This window comes from Oreochromis aureus, linkage group 14 (genome assembly GCF_013358895.1).
Source record: "Oreochromis aureus strain Israel breed Guangdong linkage group 14, ZZ_aureus, whole genome shotgun sequence".
Lineage (NCBI taxonomy): Eukaryota > Metazoa > Chordata > Actinopteri > Cichliformes > Cichlidae > Oreochromis > Oreochromis aureus.
Window position 1 is genome coordinate 495,891 of NC_052955.1, and position 19,312 is coordinate 515,202.

The 19,312-nt window shown below is 45.1% G+C and overlaps 1 protein-coding gene across 1 annotated transcript; it reads left to right on the forward strand.

Moving 5' to 3' along the window:
- The first annotated feature begins 10,059 nt into the window (after positions 1-10,059).
- On the forward strand, positions 10,060-18,586 carry spint2 (serine peptidase inhibitor, Kunitz type, 2). The gene is made up of 10 exons (XM_031759005.2): positions 10,060-10,607; positions 13,869-14,039; positions 15,046-15,159; positions 15,529-15,549; positions 15,645-15,806; positions 15,920-15,976; positions 16,146-16,310; positions 16,386-16,430; positions 16,655-16,760; positions 16,879-18,586. Exons 1-10 carry the CDS (start codon positions 10,169-10,171, stop codon positions 16,964-16,966), a joined length of 1,368 nt encoding a protein of 455 aa, XP_031614865.2. The 5' UTR covers positions 10,060-10,168; the 3' UTR covers positions 16,967-18,586.
- Positions 18,587-19,312: the final 726 nt, after the last annotated feature.

The following is a 19,312-nucleotide window of genomic DNA, read 5'->3' on the forward strand; positions in this document are numbered from 1 at the left end:
ATGCTTCCCTTAGGGCAGCATCATTAGAAGACATAGCATAAATTTTCACTGCTATGCAGATGACTCGCAGCTCTATCTATCCATGAAGCCAGGTAACACACACCAATTAGTTAAACTGCAGGAATGTCTTAAAGACATAAAGACCTGGATGGCCGCTAACTTTCTGCTTCTTAATTCAGATCAAACTGAGGTTATTGTACTCGGCCCTGAAAATCTTAGAAATATGGTATCTAAGCAGATTCTTACTCTGGATGGCATTACCTTGGCCTCCAGTAACACTGTGAGGAACCTTGGAGTCATTTTTGACCAGGACATGTCCTTCAACGCACATATTAAACAAATATGTAAGACTGCTTTCTTCCATTTGTGCAACATCTCTAAAATTAGAAATATCCTGTCTCAGAGTGATGCTGAAAAACTAGTTCATGCATTTATTACTTCCAGGCTGGAATAGAATAGAATTCAACTTTATTGTCATTTCACATGTCACAGGTACAGGGCAACGAAATGCAGTTTGCATCCATCCAGAAGTGCTTTAGCCGTGATATAGATATATTACAATATATATTAGCAATAATATAGATATGTAAGTATATTACAGAAATAGGTCTATTATGGTATGTTATAATGTACACGGTATGAAGTATGTTATGAATATGCTATAACTATAAGTATGTACAGGCTATGAACAGGATATAAATATGAAATAAAAAACTATACAGAAATATGAGATATACAGTTATACAGAAATGTGAACTATGCAAGTTATAAACAGTTGTAGGATTAAAAATTATTGTATGTACAGAATGATTATTTACACAGAACTATACAGTAGTGCAGTTAAGATAAGTGAGATATGTGGATAATTTCTACAGAGGCTATATAAAGTGCTGGTGGTTGTGAGCAGGGTTTTAATAGTTTTGCAATTTTCATTAGTTTTTATTTTTATTTCGTTTTGACTTCAGATTTTCAATTTTATATTAGTTTTAATTAGTTTTTACCAATTGTTTGCTAGTTTAGTTTAGTTTTTATTTTTTTGAAAATCCTTAGTTTCAGTTTAGTTTTGATTAGTTTCAGTTATAGTTTTAGTTGTGTTTGCAATAAAGTGTAACAAAATCCCAGTTTCATCATATCAGTCATTCTCTTCTGCTTATCCTTGGGTATGTTGCTATTCCAGCTACCATACCCTGCACCCTGCACAGGTCGCCTGTCTGTCGCAGGGGCTAACACGCAGAGACAGACAACTCACATTCCCACCTATGGGTTCTTTAAATAAATAAATAAATAAATAAAGGCAGATGAACAACCGTTGATACCAGGCAACTATAAAATGTATATCTTGGCCCCAATGAGACTATTAACTCTTGCAGCACCGGGTGTTAAGGCAATTGACTCACACAGTTATGTAGATATCCCAGTCCTGTTGTCTCGGGATGCATCACGCTGCCTTGCCTGGGGTTAGCTTCTGTTTCTGGGGATGAGGGTTGGGCGTGCTCCCTTACCTTCTCCAAGTAAGCTAGGTTAGCCTTCTTGTGTGAGCTTTTCAAGTGCACTTTAAGGTTTGTGGGATTTTTTTCCTTTTAGAAATGTCCCTCATAATTTGTCTCTTTCCACTACAAGACACTTGCTTTATCCAAAACACAGTCATATTCAAAGTAATCCCAAATTGGAAGCTGGCGCTTTCTCCAGACTTTTCCTGACATGATTCTGCGCATGGACGGAGCAGCAACACAGACGACTCGACTAACGTACTGCCACCTGCTGGCATAATGAGACACAGCAAGAAAAAAACCTGGAAACTAAACTTCTTTTTCACCCTTGACTATTGTATGACACGCACACATCAACGAAAACTAAACACATTTTTGCTATAAATTCAGTTAATTTTAGTTAGTTTTGTGAACACTCATTACAGTTTTAGTTAGTTTTCCTTTTTTTGTTTTTATTTTTATTTCCGTTAACGAAAATGTTTTTTCACTTCTAGTTTTCGTTAACGATAATAACCTTGGTTGTGAGTGGTGGTTCAGTCCATGTTATTATTGTGTGTTTGAGGGTACAGTTGTCCATTGTGTGTGTGTGTGTGGGTGTGTGTATGTTCAGTCCATGAGTTTAACGTGGGTCAGATGTCAGGAGGCAGAGTTCAGGAGTCTGACAGCTGTGGGGAAGAAGCTGTTCCGGTACCTGGTGGTCTTAGTCCGGAGGCTCCTGTAGCGCCTCCCAGAGAGCACTGCTTCCTGTAGATGTCCTTTATGGCAGGAAGTGGTGCTCCGGCGATGCGCTGGGCAGTTTTCACGACCCTCTGCAACGCCTTCTGGTCCGAGGCGGAGCAGTTCCCGTACCAGACTGTTATACAGTTGGTCAGGATGCTCTCGATGGTGCAGCGACTACTGTAATTCATTATTATCAGGATGTCCTAAAAACTCCCTGAAAAGCCTTCAGCTGATCCAAAATGCTGCAGCAAGAGTCCTGACAGGGACTAGAAAGAGAGAGCAGATTTCTCCTGTATTGGCTTCCCTTCATTGGTGTTGTGTCCACATACTATTGCATTTGTTCTGTGATGCATTTACCAGAAGCGCTAGAGGGCGCTAGTGAGTATGTTGTTGTTGTTGTGGCTTTTGAGAAGAAGAAAAAAGGAAAATAAAGAAAGGAGTTATCTCCGGTGATCCTCTGTTCCTACCTGCGTGTGTGTGTAATGCCTGCTGAACTTACACCATAAAACAAGTGGCGACGAGAGTAGTGGTGATTCAGTCATGGCTCTGCTCTCTTTGCAACCCCCGGCTGTGTTCCTGGATTGTCCAGGCGAACCGAAAATTCCATTTACTGCGTGGAAAAAGTTGTTTGATAACTACTTGCTTGCGATCGGGGGTGATGACTTTGCTGCGGAGAGGAAGAGGGCCCTGCTCATTCACTGCTTGGGAACGGAGGGACAACGAATCTACAGCGCCTTGCCACTCGCTACGGATGATTACGAGGGATCCGTAAAGGCTCTGGAAACGTACTTTCATCCTAAAGTCAATGTTGTCGCCGAGAGATACCGCTTCAGGCAACGAGCTCAAGCTGTCGGTGAGTCTACAGATCACTACGTCGCAGCACTGCGTGAGCTCGTAAAACAATGTAAGTTCGGAGCTATGGAAAACGAAATGTTGCGGGATCAACTTGTAGAGAAGATAAATAATGCTCGTATACGTGAAAGACTGCTAATGGAGGAGGATTTGACCCTTGATAGAGCTTTGGAAATTGCTAGGCGTACAGAGGCTGCAATAGCTGATGCAAAGGCCATTGCTGTTGGTGAAACAAAGCCTGTTGCCGCTGTTCAAGTACAAAAAGAAGATGCATAAGCCAAAATACAAAGCAGCTAAAGAAGCGGATACAGCTCTGACGTGCTACCGTTGTGGTTCAGCTGATCACAAAGCCAATGATAAATCCTGCCCCATAAAAGACTGCAAATGTAATACTTGTGGGAAAATCGGACATTTTTCGAGAGTGTGTAAATCTTCCCATAAGCCTGTTAATGAAGTGACTGTGCCTGAAATGTGTGTTTTAACTGTTGACAGTTGTGTCAGTAGTGATCCAGCTAAACTGATGTGCCCTGTTACTGTCACTGTACCAAATACTGCACAGGCATGTACTGTTAAACTACTAGTAGACACAGGATCTGGTGTTTCTATACTGCCTGAACATGTTTACAGCACAAACTTTGGCTCAGTTAAGTTAAGTAATCCAGCTGTTCAGCTTATTACATATTCAAAAGAGAAACTGGATGTATTAGGATGTCTTAGAGCTGACATTACTTACAATGGCAAGAGTGCCTCCACAGATCTCTACATTGTGAGAACAGGAACACCCATACTGGGTATGGACTTGGTCACTGCCTCCAGCTACACATAAAGGGGGACAATTGGTCCTGAGAGTCCCAAGGTCTGTGCTACACTTCAGCAAACCTCTGCTCTGCCCGCTCACTGCAAACAGGAATGTGAGTCTCCATCTGCATTTGGATGTGCAAAGGACTTTGTACATAAAGTGAAGGTGCGACCTGAAGTGAAGCCAATACAGCAGAAACTTCGACGCTTACCCTGTCAGTCCATGAGGCTGTTTCCGCAGAACTCAAGAACCTTGAGGAACATGGCATCATAGAGAAAATTGATGCATCTGAATGGGTCTCCCGATTGTAGTCACTAGAAGGAAGACTGGTGGCATACGCATGTGCGTTGATTTGAGAGAACCTAACAAAGCGGTGGTCGGTTGACAGTCATCCCTTGCCACTGATAGAGGACATACTGTCTGAGCTGCGTGGGGCTGTCATGTTCTCCACCCTGGATCTTAAATCCGCCTACCATCAGCTGACACTACATGAAGAGAGAGGGCTCACTGCTTTCATTACACATGAAGGACTGTACCAGTACTGCAGAGTCCCCTACGGGTTGAGTTCAGCGCCTGCAGTGTTCCAAAAGATGATGACACAAATCCTACGTGGCCAGAAAGGGGTGCAATGCTATCTTGATGATGTCATCATATATGGGACTTCAGAAGCCGAACATGAGGCCAACCTGCGTGCTGTGTTACACAGAATCAACAATGCAGGACTGAAACTCAATGTGGACAAATGTCAACTCCGTCAAACTACTCTGAGCTTTCTGGGTCAAAAGATTGGTCCAGAAGGTCTGCTGCCAGATGACTCTCATGTCACTGCTATCCTGCATGCTCCGCCCCCTACTGATCCTGCAACCCTGCGCTCATTTCTTGGCTTGAGTGCATGGTACAGCAAGTTTGTGCCAAATTATGCGACTGTTGTTGAACCTATGAGAGCTCTTCTGCGTAAGGACTGTTCATTCCACTGGAACAAAGCAGCTCAAGTAGCATTTGATCAAGTCAAGCAGTTAATCGTGCACAGCCCTGCTCTGGTGATGTTCGACCCCAGTAAGCCAACCATAGTCTCGACAGATGCCTCAGACTACGGCGTAGGTGCTGTTTTGACTCAACTTGATGGTAATAATGCAGAACAGACTGTTGCATTTGCCTCTCGGAGCCTGTCTGATGCAGAGAGGAAATACTCAATCGTCGAGAAGGAAGCCCTAGCTTGCGCCTGGGCTGCTGAAAAAATGGCGCACATGGCTCTGGGGCAGAAAATTCCTCCTACGAACAGATCACCAAGCACTCACAACACTGCTGACTACTAAGGGCAATAACAGAGCTGGTCTACGCATAGCCAGATGGTCAGCTCGTCTGTTGGAGTTTGACTATGAAGTAGAATATAGAACCGGGTCATTGAACCATGTTGCTGACTGTCTTTCTAAGCTCCCGCTTCCCGAGACAGACATGGCATGTGCAGGGGATGTGGAGTCAGTTGCAGCCATCCTCACTGATCTGAGTGCTGTGTCTGAGGATGACTTCCAGTCAGCGTGCAAAGCCTGTCCAGTGTTCACAAAGCTCCGTGTGCAGATACAGAAAGGCTGGCCTGCAAGGAAGACGTCACTGGAACCTGACTTACAGCCGTATTTCCCAATCCGCCATGAACTTGCGGTCATGAACGAGTGCATCGTCAGAGGTACACATCGATTGCTAGTGCCTGAGTCGTTGCAGAAAAAAACTCACTGATATAGCTCATGAAACTCACCAAGGCATTGTGCGTACCAAACAACGCCTGAGGGAATTGTACTGGTGGCCCAAAATGGATTGTCACATAGAGACAATGATAAAGAACTGTGCAACATGCAGACAGAATGACAAGTCCACTGTCACCCATGATGCTCCACTTCAACCCATTCCTTTCCCAGCTGCCGCTTGGGAAAAGGTGTCTGTGGACATCATAGGCCCTTTTGAAATAGCCCCTTCTGACTGTAGATTTGCCATCACATTGGTAGACTATTTTAGTAAGTGGCCTGAAGTAGCTTTTGCTCCCGAGCTGATGCAGCTACTATCATTCAGTTCCTTTCTGTAGTTTTCTCTCGTGAAGGAAATCCAAAGACATTGATAAGTGACAATGGCTCCCAATTTCTCTCTGCTGAGTTCGCTGACTTCCTCAAAAGCAGGGGAATCCAACACCTGAGATCCTCAGTGTATTACCCAAGAGCTAATGGGAAGTTGAGAGATTTAATAGATGCGTTAAAGATTGCCTACAGACTGCTTCAATTCAAGGACAACCCTGGAAGTCGTTCCTGAGAACTTACCTGATGGATTACAGAGCAACACCTCATTCAACAACTGGAGTTTCCCTTCAGAACTGCTCCACGGACGACGAATGAGAACAAAGTTACAGGTAATGGATATGCCTGTTCCTCAGACAGAGAGGCATACCATGTGCGAAAAGAGTTAAGAATAAGCAAAGGAAAATGAAAGAATACACCGATGCTCGCAGACACGCCAAACCGTCCAACTTCCAGCCTGGTGACAAGGTACGGGTTAGGAAGCCATGGAAGGTAAAGAAAGGCGAGTTAAAGTTTTCTAAACCAAGGACTGTCATGACAAGGAAAGGACCAAATACTTATTTGCTGGATGATGGAAGGACCTGGAACGCCTCACACTTATCTGCTCTGTCAGAGCTGAACACAGGTACTGAATCTGACACAACAATGGACTGTTATAAACCAGGAACTGATCTAGCATCTAACTCTGATGAGTCTGATAGTAGGCTTAGGCCCACCAGGATGAGGAATCCACCTTGCTGGACCCAAGACTTTGTCATGGGGAAGTGAATGTTATAGAGTACTGTGAAATATGTTAAATGTGTATTAGGTGACATACATCAGAATGATGAAGTCAGGTTCATGTAAGAAATCCTTGTTCAAAGGGGGAAGATGTTGTGTCCACATACTATTGCATTTGTTCTGTGATGCATTTACCAGAAGCGCTAGAGGGCGCTAGTGAGTATGTTGTTGTTGTTGTGGCTTTTGAGAAGAAGAAAAAAGGAAAATAAAGAAAGGAGTTATCTCCGGTGATCCTCTGTTCCTACCTGCGTGTGTGTGTAATGCCTGCTGAACTTACACCATACAACAATTGGCTTCCTGTTAAATCCAGGATTCAAAATCCTGCTCCTCACATACAAGCAGAGATGGGCGCGTTACTGTAATCCGATTACTTTTTTCAAGTAACGAGTAATGTAAGGGATTACTGTTGCAAAAATGGTAATTAGATTACCGTTACTTTCCCGTAGGAACGCTGCGTTACTGCGTTACTAAAACCGTGGGTTTTTTGCGAGAATGTCTCATGATAGTGACGTAAGCGAGTGCGACATTCGTGACAACAGCTGTTCACAGATCAACAATGGATAATATGTCGAGTGCGGGAGAGAGCATGAGCGTGCAGCGTTTAAAGCGTGGAAGTACTGACCTTACTTTGAGTTTGACTCCATAAAAAGTGACAAAAACATTAGTGTCCGTTGTGCGTGGGAAGAAAACTTATTTTTACAGCGAAAAAAAACCCCTTAACTTCCAAGCAAGCAGCGAGTGCGCTACGACTGTAATGGGAACTTCACAGAGAAACTCACGGAGTCTTCAACTGACCGCTGCGGCACACCTGCACCAGGGTAAACCTCCGCCTACCTCAGTCCTGCTTTACAGGTGAAAATAGAGCAACTAGCCTTTGACTTTATTTATTTTCTGCTGTGTTTTACTTGCATCTATTTGAAAGAGTGAGTGTAAACACAAAAAAATATTTTATTTTATGTGCTGGAATGTGCAGAAAATAGGTTTAAATGTTAAACACATTTCTTCCAGTCAGAGAATGTTGCATATAATTTAATTTTTGCTTGATGCATAAAGTTAAAAGATTAAAACTAATAAAACAAGTTTTAAAAAGAGACGTTTCCATTTGATTACATTTTGTATGATGGATTATGCAGAAAAAGTAGAATTGGGCTGAAAGATCTATCGCTTTATCACCTATTCAGGTTGTAAATCGTGTTTTTAAAAAGTAACTAAGTAACTAAGTAATTAATTACTTTTGAAAATAAGTAATCAGTAAAGTAACGGGATTACTTTTTGGGGGAAGTATTCAGTAATTAGTTACTGATTACTTTTTTCAAGTAACTTGACCAACACTGCATACAAGGTCTTAAATAATCAGGCCCCATCTTATCTTAATGACCTTGTAGTACCATATCACCCTATTAGAGCACTTCGCTCTCACACTGCAGGCCTACTTGTTGTTCCTAGAGTATTTAAAAGTAGAATGGGAGGCAGAGCCTTCAGCTTTCAGGCCCCTCTTCTGTGGAACCAGCTTCCAGTTTGGATTCAGGAGACAGACACTATCTCTACTTTCAAGATTAGGCTTCAAACTTTCCTTTTGCTAAAGCATATAGTTAGGGCTGGACCAGGTGACCCTGAATCCTCCCTTAGTTATGCTGCAATAGACGTAGGCTGCGGGGATTCCCATGATGCATTGAGTTTTTCCTTTCCAGTCACCTTTCTCACTCACTATGTGTTAATAGACCTCTCTGCATCGAATCATATCTGTTATTAATCTCTGTCTCTCTTCCACAGCATGTCTTTATCCTGTTTTCCTTCTCTCACCCCAACCGGTCGCAGCAGATGGCCCGCCCTCCCTGAGCCTGGTTCTGCCGGAGGTTTCTTCCTGTTAAAGGGAGTTTTCCTTCCCACTGTCGCCAAAGTGCTTGTTCATAGGGGTCATATGATTGTTGGGTTTTTCTCTGTATCTGTTATTATAGAGTCTACTGTACAATATAAAGCGCCTTGAGGCGACTTTTGTTGTGATTTGGCGCTGTATAAATAAAATTGAATTGAATTGAATTGAATCCTGTAATCTCTTATGAACTTCCGTGACAAATTATGAAACAGTTCAGTTTGAATTCACTGAGAAGGCTCGTCCAGCACAGCATGAAAAGTCTAAGACCAGGCAACAAGGAAGTTTGACTTACTGGTCGTAAGGTCAGAAATCAAAGCAAAATATGGAGAGTGTCCTCAGCGGCCAGACGAGAGAAGGATGCCACACCGAGGATGGGGACAAGTTTCTCTGATAGACAACTCACCCAAGCAGAGAAAAACATCCTTACAAAAGGGTTTAACTTTGCTGTGGTGCAGAGACAAATCCCACTAGTGGAACTGATCACAGCCACAGAAACAGCGATTCAAAACAACAACATTGCAGACGTGGAAGCAGGGCAACTATGGACAAACCACACACTGCCACAGGAGGTAATAAAGGAAGGACTGAAGCTGCTGTCCTCAGTGTTTGGAGCATTTAAACGTCTCTGACCTGAACCTTTCTGCCCTACAGAAACGTCTGGGTCACGTCACTCAGGAACCTTCTGACATGACTTTTAACCTTTAACCTGTGAGCTACCTGAGAGTCATCCTACCGCCATGTTCAAGGTGAAATTTATTTCATCCCCAATAAGCCCCTCCCCTCAGCCAGTTAGATAATCAGAGTCATGAATGCAGGTGAGTTTGGACTACAAGGTGTGATCTAAGTACCGCCATCCTCACCTGCCTGCAGCCAAACCTGCTCACACCTGACTGAAGTCAGACAGTAAACAGGAAGCAGAGGAGCCGAGTCATGTGTCGAGCTCAGAGTTTGAAATCAGCCGTTTCCTCTGATTCTTTTAAATGCAGCCCAGCAGCTGAGAGTGCGTGTGGTCATGTGATCATGTGCTGATGCAGAACTTGATTCTGCTCTCCTGCTGAGTCTCACTCTGCTGCAGAGAGTGAACACACCTGTTCAACCAATCACATTCATTCCCTCTGATCTGATTTCACGTCTCCTTCATCAGGCTGTGGGACAGGGAGCGTTCATGTTTCCATGGAAACAGCTCTAATGTGCAGCTGACACCTTAGAGACAAACAGCAGCACTGAGCGCGCTCAGACACCAAATCATTCACTGTAATTCAAACTTTATTCTCCCGCTCTGTGCCGAACATTCTGCTGCTTCATCTCTCAGATCGTCATCGTCATCAGTTTTGTTTCAGTAAAAGAAAACGAGTTTTACTTAAACCTTTGATTTTTACACAGTTCAACAGCACTCTGGTGTGTGTGTGTGTGTGTGTGTGTGTGTGTGTCTGAGTGTGAGTGACGTCTGGGTGTGGGCGTGGCCTCGCTTGCCGCACCTGTCGTAGGTAAATGTAAGTGCGACAGAGCCAAGAACACGGAAGTGACCGTGTGGCTGGAGGCTCGCTGCGCTGTTTCGCTGATTATTGGAGCTTTGTATTGATTGTTGATGATGACTGGGGGCGCGACCCTGATCCCACTGAAGCTGCTCGCACTAGGGCTCGTGCTGGCTTCGGGTCTGGCTATGGACTGCGGTTGGGAGGAGTCCACCAACCCCAACCAAGTCCCGGACTTCGAGGCTGGCGGAGCGCGGCTGCTGGACGATGTGCTGGAGCTCGATCCCGAGAGTTGCCGGACGAATTGCTGCGCGCTCCCAGACTGCGACCTGGCCGTGGTCGGGTTTCCAGCGGACGGACCGACCCACTGCACGCTGGTGTCCTGTGGGGACGGCCACGACGCCTGCGCACTGCGCCCCAGTAGCCAGTTCGAGGTTTACCGTAAGATCGTGGCGGAAAAGGCCGACGGAGAGGTGCAGGAGGGCGGCCAGGAGGAGAGCATCGTGCCGCAGGTGCAACGCTGGGAGCCGCGGAGCAACGGGTCCAACAACAGTAAGAAGCTTTGATTATCGATTATTGATCGACAGGCAGAGCCGTAATGGAGCTGACAGATCAGGCTGACCATAACTGATCCTTTACCTAATCGATAGATGGCTCATTGATCAGTCTGCGGGGAGAAACCTGATCAGTTTCACTTGATTATTGGTCGTCATTATTATTATCATCATTATTATTATTATTATTATTATTATTATTATTATCAGTATTTTTATTAGTATTGATTTCCTCCTTCGTGCTTCAGCCGAAGACTTTCAAAATAAAAGATGAGTCGCAGCAGGAAAGAAAAGGAGGCGGAGTCAGAGCTGACTCAGTGATGACCTCATTCACTGAAACCTTTGAGAACACTGAGCTGATACTTCCTGATCAATAACAGAATTGGCGTCTGCAGGTGTGCGTGGGGGCGTCTGCAGGTGTGCGTGGGGGCGTCTGCAGGTGCGTGGAGGGTGTGTGGTTGAATGTTTAAATGCAGTTTGCCGACATCTTGGTGCAGAACACCAAAGAGGAAGTGAATCTGTGAAACGGGAGTCGTTGTGGGCGGCGCGTTTAGTGCCTCATTGATAAATGTTGGGCTGCAGCATGTTGACCAATGCTGCCCATCCTGCTCTGCTGCATTGTTACCTGCACAGGTGAACTGCAGACACAAACACATGACCTGTGGCCTCTTTGTGTCTCTGTCACGGTGACGCTTCACGCTCTGGTTCATCAGAGACAGTTTCGCACTAATCGTCAACAGGAAGCGCCAAACATGGACTGAACCTGAGAGCGTGGACGCTGTCGTCATTTTTATAATGATGATAAAAACAAGTGAAATTGATGTCACAGAGAAAAACTGACCTTTGACCTTTTTTAGTCTAACGTGACGGGTGAGGCTTTCAGCTGCTCAGTGATGTCATCAGGACTAAAGGTCTGTTTGAGATTACCTGAAACACACAGAGCTTTATGAACACAAGGTGAGTGAAGAAGAAACCCGCAGTGCATCATGGGAACCCCCGGCAGCCTCTCTCGGGTCAAGCATCTCCGAGACAAAGTTAATGATCGGCTCTCTTGTTTGTTTTCTTGTAAGTGTGACACCATGCCCTACCTGGAATCCACCTGTGCAGGTATTTCACAGGCTGTTTGTTCTCCGAGAGGTTGAACCGGTTGGGCTGGTTCACCTGAGAGGAGGCGGAACCCTCATCTGTTTGTTTGAAGGTGATTTAAACACCTGAGATTTTCATGAGATTTGGGTTTTTCAGTCCATCTACTGTCCTGTTTATTTTGCTGGCACACCCATAATGCACCTGTTTTTCTGGATTAACTCATCGATGTTACCTGATACGTCGACACTCCTTTCTTTGTATTTTGGTTGGAAGGTCAGCTGAAGCCATGACAGAGCCTCCACTGTGGTTCGCAGATGTGGGACCTCCTTGTGCATTGATGTGGATCCATCGCTCCATCAGACCTGCTGCTCTGATCTTCAGTCCAGTTCTCGTGTCGTTTTCAGACCTCAGTCTTTCCTCCTGTGTCCCTTCATTTAGAACGATGTCCTGACAGCCATCCTTCACTGAGACCTGTCTGATGAGGCTTCAGTGGATACTAGGGCTACGTCCACACTGATGCGTTTTCATTTGAAAACGCATCGCTTTCCCTCCGTTTGGCCTCCCGTCCACACTGAGACGGCGCTTTCCTCAAGGAAAACGCAGTGTTTTGAAAACGTTCTCGAAAACACATACATTTCGAAACACAGCTGTCCCGTCGCAGTGTGGACGCCGAAAACGCAGACTTTCTAAAACGATGATGTATTTTAGTCATGTGATGCAGTCATGTGACCAAATAAACAAAGATAGCGGAGGGCATTATACAGCAGTTGTTTTGATTGCTCTCAATTTTGACAGCCCTAAAAAGATTAATATCAGTCTGTACATGCTGCAGATAGCTTTTCTTCAAATTCTTTAATTCTCACTCACTTTTAGCATGCGCAGGACTGGAACGTAAGCGCTTTCATCCGTTTCAATGGACACGCAACTCTGTGAAAACGACAGAAAACGCTAGTGTGGCCAAGCGTTTTTAGACGAAAACGCCACACAAATCTATCCGGGCTAGTGTGGGCATAGCCTAGATGATGGTTATTAGTAGATGATGCTACTTTGAGTGTTAGTTTGACACTTTTAAGTTCTTACTGTGAGGAGGGCATGTGACAAGCGTCTGACTCCAGAGTCTGAGGCTCGTCAGGGAAGGTATATTTACCAAACTAACAAGTGTTAAAACTCTCTCATGTTAGTATTGTTTAGTTCTCCACGGTGACTAACCTTGTTAGTTTTCTTTTTTTTCCAAACATCTAGTTTTCTTATTTTTATTTCAGTGAGCTATGACGACCTTGACAAAGAGCCTAAAGACAGTTTAAAACTGGTTGTTGGGTCTGTTCCCACAAACCCCGCTAATTCTAGAGACTTATTCATCATGAATGAAAACAAGACAGTCAGCGATCGATCGATTACTTGCGCAAGGGAGGCCTCGTCTATGTCCAGCATGGAAGTGACCCCGATGAGGGCCTCCTCTCGCTGGCTTTTATTGACAAACTTCAAACAATAGTTTACAAAACACCTCCCCTCGCAACCCCCTTTGGTTACAAAGACAAGGCACTGTATGTATGTATATGCAGGTGTGTGTGTGTGTGTGTGTGTGTGTGTGTGTGTGTGTGTGTGTGTGTGTGTGTGTGTGTGTGTGTGTGTGTGTGTGTGTGTGTGTGTGTGTGTGTGTGTGTGTGTGTGTGTGTGTGTGTGTGTGTGTGTGTGTGTGTGTGTGTGTGTGTGTCCTCCTGCTGACCAAAGGGTCGTAAACGCAGGAAGCTTACATCAAAGGAAGTAGATCTTCCAGATAGGATGTATCTGCAATAAAACCTCCCCCAACACAAAGTGGTTAGAGGTGCTCAGGATCAAAGGAATAGCTTTGATAATACTGCTTGAACTAAGACTGTACAAATTTAAGAAACACAATGGCAACATTCAACAATTAGACCTAACACTGGTTCTTTGCTCAGGTGTCTGTTATGAGCAGAGACAAGACTGGCTCATCTTTGCATCAGGAGCCTGAGGTCAGAGTTCAGAGGTCAACAAACAAACTCACTCCTTCAGGAAGCTGGAGATCTGTTGCTCAAGAGCACTTTGGAAATTACAGGAAACTCAGTGTTTGAACTCAGCCAATCAGAGAGCACTGAAACATTATCAGTCCTGTTATTGATGATGTTGATCGTGTCTCCGTCATCTCTCTCAGTTCGCTGTCGTCTGCCGATGAAGGTGGGCCCGTGTCGCGCCGCCTTCCCACGCTTCTTCTATAATGTGACGAGCAGGAACTGCAGCGGCTTCGTGTACGGCGGCTGCGAGGCAAACGGAAACCACTTTGAGTCTCAGGAGGAGTGTGAGGCCACCTGTTCCGGGGTCACAGGTAAACTTCCTGTTTATGTTTGTTTAAAGGGACAGTGCCCATTTAATGACACGGGAATTATAAATTCATCGTTGACTGTGTGAGGATGAGGCACACAGGCGGATTTCACCTGCAGGTTGGAACTAAACATACAGACACATGTGAGCATCATTAAAACACAGATCCACGGCACAAGTTACAGATCGGATATGAAACCACTTATTTAAAGTCACACAGACCAATGACATGTTTGATAATCGGTAACCAACGTTTGATCGATAACTGTGATGGTCATTATTAAACCGACTGTGGGGTGGGGGGTGGCTGTGACAGCTGTGGGGTTCACAGCACAAATCTTTGTCCTTTTTAAAATTTCTTCCATTAAAATAATTTTTTTCCTCCGTGTTTCTGAATCACACATCAGCAGCTGAGCGGCTCACGTCGTCTCCCATCTGAGATGATCTGATTGGACAATCAGATCAGGTGACTTTTCCTGTTAGACACTCGATTTTCAGATTATTACGACACCACGTGAAGGCACCATAATCACAGAGGTCTCTCACACACAGTATCAAAGGTGTGTTTACACTCACGCAGTAAAACTTTGACAGTAAAAACATTCAAATCTGATCTAAAGAATGTAAAAGGGGCGGAACTAACACCTGGTTTATTTAAGGCGGTCTGGTGTTTGTACCTGAGTGAAACCAGAACTGGATCAGTTTAATGTTTGTGGTTCAGGTAAACCACAGAACACCTGGTTTTCCTTCAACCTCCTGGACGATCAGTGGAGTGTGTCCTCTCACCATCGGCTTTCCTTTAAAAGGACAGCTTTGGCTTACCTGTACTCAGGTGTACTCAGCTGTAATCAGCTGATGAGTTTATAAAAGCAGCACCGTAAAACCACATGACAGCATTCATGCTTGGTTGACTGTTCGACTGGAAAGACGGGCATTCTTCGTTCAGGTCCTGCACCTGGTTACACCTGTGGAGCACACCTGGTCAAAGTAAACTGTGTGTGTTTTTCCAGGCCCAGTTCTCCCTGATGAGTCCACTCCTGCTCCTCCTCCTGTTAAAGCTCCTCGGATGGCTCCAAATGTTCCGGATGAATCTGATCCAGAATCTGCTGACTTTGACAAATCCGGTAATGCCACCCCGACTCACCAACCAATCGCTGATCAATAATACTGATCGTTTATAACACCTGTCACTACTGCAGTACTCTAGTACTACCAGCAGTACCACTCAAGTTACCTTTGAAAAGTACTTCTTCTGAGAGGAAGATGCAGTGCTGCCACCCGCAGGACAACCAGGTTTAAACAGTACTGCAGTGTGGCTGTGAACAGGAAGTTTTTGTCACAGTTTTATGCAAAATAAAAAAAAATGTAATTTAAAATTTAATTTTAGACAAAAAGTAAAACACAGGTGTACAAGTAGACAGGTAGGAACAGAAAGTACAACTGAGGTCTGAAAACAGGAAGTGACTAACTGCCTTTCTTTCTCCCTCCTGCAGAGATAACTGCCGAGGGGAATGGTATATCCTTTTACTCTTTCACAAACATGAAACCTTTACCTGCCTTTATATCTGCTCTCCATATAAGTGACACCTGTGCCGTGTTGTCCAATCAGAGTACTGCGAGGCTAAGCCTGAACCAGGTCCCTGCAGAGCATCGCTGAGGCACTGGTACTACAACCGAGAGACAGGAAGCTGTGAGACGTTCATGTACGGAGGCTGCAGAGGAAACAAGAACAACTACCCAACCAAAGAGAGCTGCATGCAGACCTGCACAGGTGAGTGACACATGCACATCACCTGAGGGTACCCGCACAGCTGAGAGATCCGAGATCCACACCTGTCGGGCAGGTGGAAGAGCGTTAAGCTGAAGTGTTTGTGTCTCCTGCAGTGTCCGTCCTGCCATCCTCTAAGAAAGCTGCCGATGAGGACTCCTCAGACAGCAAGGGTAAGAAATGAAACGCACTCTTCCTGCAGCATGTCACCTGACTGTGGGTGGAGCTAGAGCACACATGATTAGGTTGTTATGGGGACTGCTGCTGGCACGGTGCAGGTGCAATGTGGGTAATGTAGGCAGCAGCTGGAGGAGAGTGTGATTGCGCCTGTGTGTGTTACAGGGATGTGCACAGAGAAGCCGGACTCCGGGCCCTGCCGTGCCGCCTTCACCATGTTCTACTACGACCTAGACTCAGCCTCCTGCCAGCCCTTCACATATGGCGGTTGCCATGGCAATAACAACCGGTATGGCAGCAAGGACGAGTGCATGAGTAGCTGCAGTGGAGGTAAAGGGACACCGCCTACATCCATCCTAAAGTGGCCCTCATCACGGTGAAGTCTGACCTCTGCTTCTCTTTCAGGTCGGTTTGACTTTCATGATAAAGTCCGTAACCACTGGACCGCAGGTGAGTGTGTGTGAGTGTGTGTCTGTGTGTCTGTGTGTGTGTGTGAGTGTGTCTGTGTTCAGGGCTGTGCTTCAGCTGATGTCCAACAAGGGCTCCACAGCACAAATAAACACAGCCTTGCAGAGACCCTCGGCTCCCAAACCCCACCAATAATCTGTTTCCTTTCAGGCCCTTTCACAATAAAAGCTCTGAGTTTAACAGGTGTTCATCTTCATCTCCTGCAGCCTTCTTCCTCTTCGTCACACTGACAGCCATCTCTGCCCTGCTGCTGGCCACGCTCATCATCATCACGCTGAGACGGCACCGCCTCTCCCGTCGCCGATCCTCCAGGTAATAGAACGCTGCCCCTCTAGACTCGGGTGGGGTTGATTGGTGGGTGGCGTGGCAGACTTGGCGTGGAGGAGCTGTTTCAGTGACGCTGCTTCTCTTCCTGTTTCCTGTCTCTCAGCGATAAGGAGGAGCTGCTTCCAGACGAGCAGGCGTCCCTGGACTCCCTCCCCCTCCCCGAGAGCCCCAAACTGGATCAGAAGGCCTGAGGGGGCGTGGGTGAAGGCGTCGCTGAGTGTGGGGGCAGGGCTTGTTGTGATGCCGCTGTCAGAGACGCTTGAAGGTCTCAGCTAAATAAAACATCTCCTTTCCTTCGTGTTGCAGCACAATTACACTGCGTCTGTTACTGAGTAATCAATCACTGTATCGATCTTCACTGATCAGAGCTTTAACTTCCTGATATTAAAGGAGCAGTCCTCCTAATTTAACCAATCGCATTAGTGAGACATTTGATGAAGACGTTTAGTTTATGTTAGTTGTTGTTTTCTTTTTTTTTCTTTTTTTTACATAATCAATCACTCCGTGTGAAGCTTTAGATTACCCCCATCAAGCAAAACATCTGAACCACTAATCAAAGTGAATCTCGAGTCGGGTCAGGTGATCAGTGTCCGTATGTCATGTGATCTGTACCTCACAGGTGATAAAACTAAACAAAGTTTTCTAATTTGAACATGAAATTGATCAGAAGTGTTGTAGAAGGCAATAATTACTGAAGTGACGGATCATAAATCAATATTGACGATTAACAGAACATCACCTCTGTGCAGTGACACACCTGTCAGGTGCTGAGGAGTCACTTTAAAAAGAACATTTGGTGATGATGTGATCACAGCAGCAAGCAGCTGATTGGTTGAGTGTGGACCATCTGTGTCTTTGGTGTCTACTAATCCCCTCACAGATGCTCCACCCAGTTCACGCAGGTACCATCCAGTGGAGCTAAATCTGATTCTCAGACTGCAAGTTCTGTTGCTCAGGTGTGCATTGGGTGGGCGGAGTCAGTTTGAGCTTCTATGTGGAGGGAGTAGTACACAGCAGTGACACTAACTTTAATGAAGACTTTCAGCTTAAACTCCTGTTTCTGCTTTTGGCAGTTTTCAGACTCCACCCATCAAACTCTCCAATGGGTTTCTTTTTCTGCTGAGCAGCCCTTTAACCTCGTGCACCTGTGCCAGGTGTGTTACTCTGTGTAAACATAGATGTTCATTGATCATGAGTAATGATCCGTGATGTCATTGATTCCATTGATCAGTAATAGGTTTTTTCAGTGTTCCAGTTTTGTGTGAAATTATAAAATTGTTTGTTTCTCATGTTTAAATAAGCGGATGGGGGTCGTTGATCATCTCAGGGGCAGGTCTGTGGCTGCACTATTTTCTAACTAATTACAGTGTATCCTTTCGCCCAGTGGTGAGCTCAGAGAAGAATGTGGTGCAGGTGCTTCTGGACCTGCAGCTCCTCCGTGGTTCACAACTGTAACTAAAGTGTGTGTGTAATCAGCTCAGGTGTGTTTAATCAGAGCATTCAGTGCAGCATCTCCTTCAGCTGGACGCTAGAGGACTTCAGCTCACTCAGATTATTGATCAGACCCTAACCTGAGGTCAAACTGAGCGCACAACAGGTCCCACGATGCACCTGGGGACTTGCTGGCTCCTCCTGCTGGGGAAACTGCACTGGGCCTGTTAAGGTGATTTCTTTGTTTTTAATACTGTTTTATCTTTATTAGCTGTAAACTGTGTCGGGTTTAAGAAAACTCTTAATAAACTTTTATTTTACTCTGAAAACCTCTTCCACATTTTGTATGGATCAGCGTAATAAATAATCTGATTATTTCATTGACTGTGTGATTAATTGATAAGACCTGATGAGGGACCTGCTCCATGAAGCAGGTTTGACAAACTTGGGTTGCGTCCCAAAGGTACCTCCAACCTCTTTTCCTGGAATTCTTTGGAAAATAAAGAGCTGTGTGCTGAAAATTTGAACTCTCCTTGATGGTGTGACATCAATGTCTGCCATGTTGAAACTACAATGTGCAGAAGATCGACTACAATACGTGCATCTTACTTCACCACAACGTGTTCTGTTATTTCATGGATGTCATATAAACGAGAACAGCCTGGGAAAATGTCCTTCGCTACAAAGGCTGGAATTTGAGGAAGGAGGACAGTTGATGTTGCTGCTGGACACTTTATTTTCAGGTGGACGAGTTGCGTCCTCTAAGTCTTCATCAGTGTCACGCTGCAAATTCAGAGGCGAGCCCACTGATTGTTCCTCAGTAACACTGTTTTCATGAAGGAGCAGTTCAGAGATCAAAATCTTGAGCTCGTTCAGCGTTCTTCATGCAGAAACAACAGAACAGGAAGTAGTTATCATTCCAGCAGTGTGAGGCTCAGAGTCCAGCTGTGAGTGTAACGGCGATGATAGTGTTACTATAAATATATCAGCAGCTCATGGATTCAATGGAAAATGCAGTGATGATTGACATTTATCTGATCTGCCGCACTTTGGTTATTATATCCATCTTTTCATGCACAGTCGGCATTTTCTCAAAGAACGGTCCA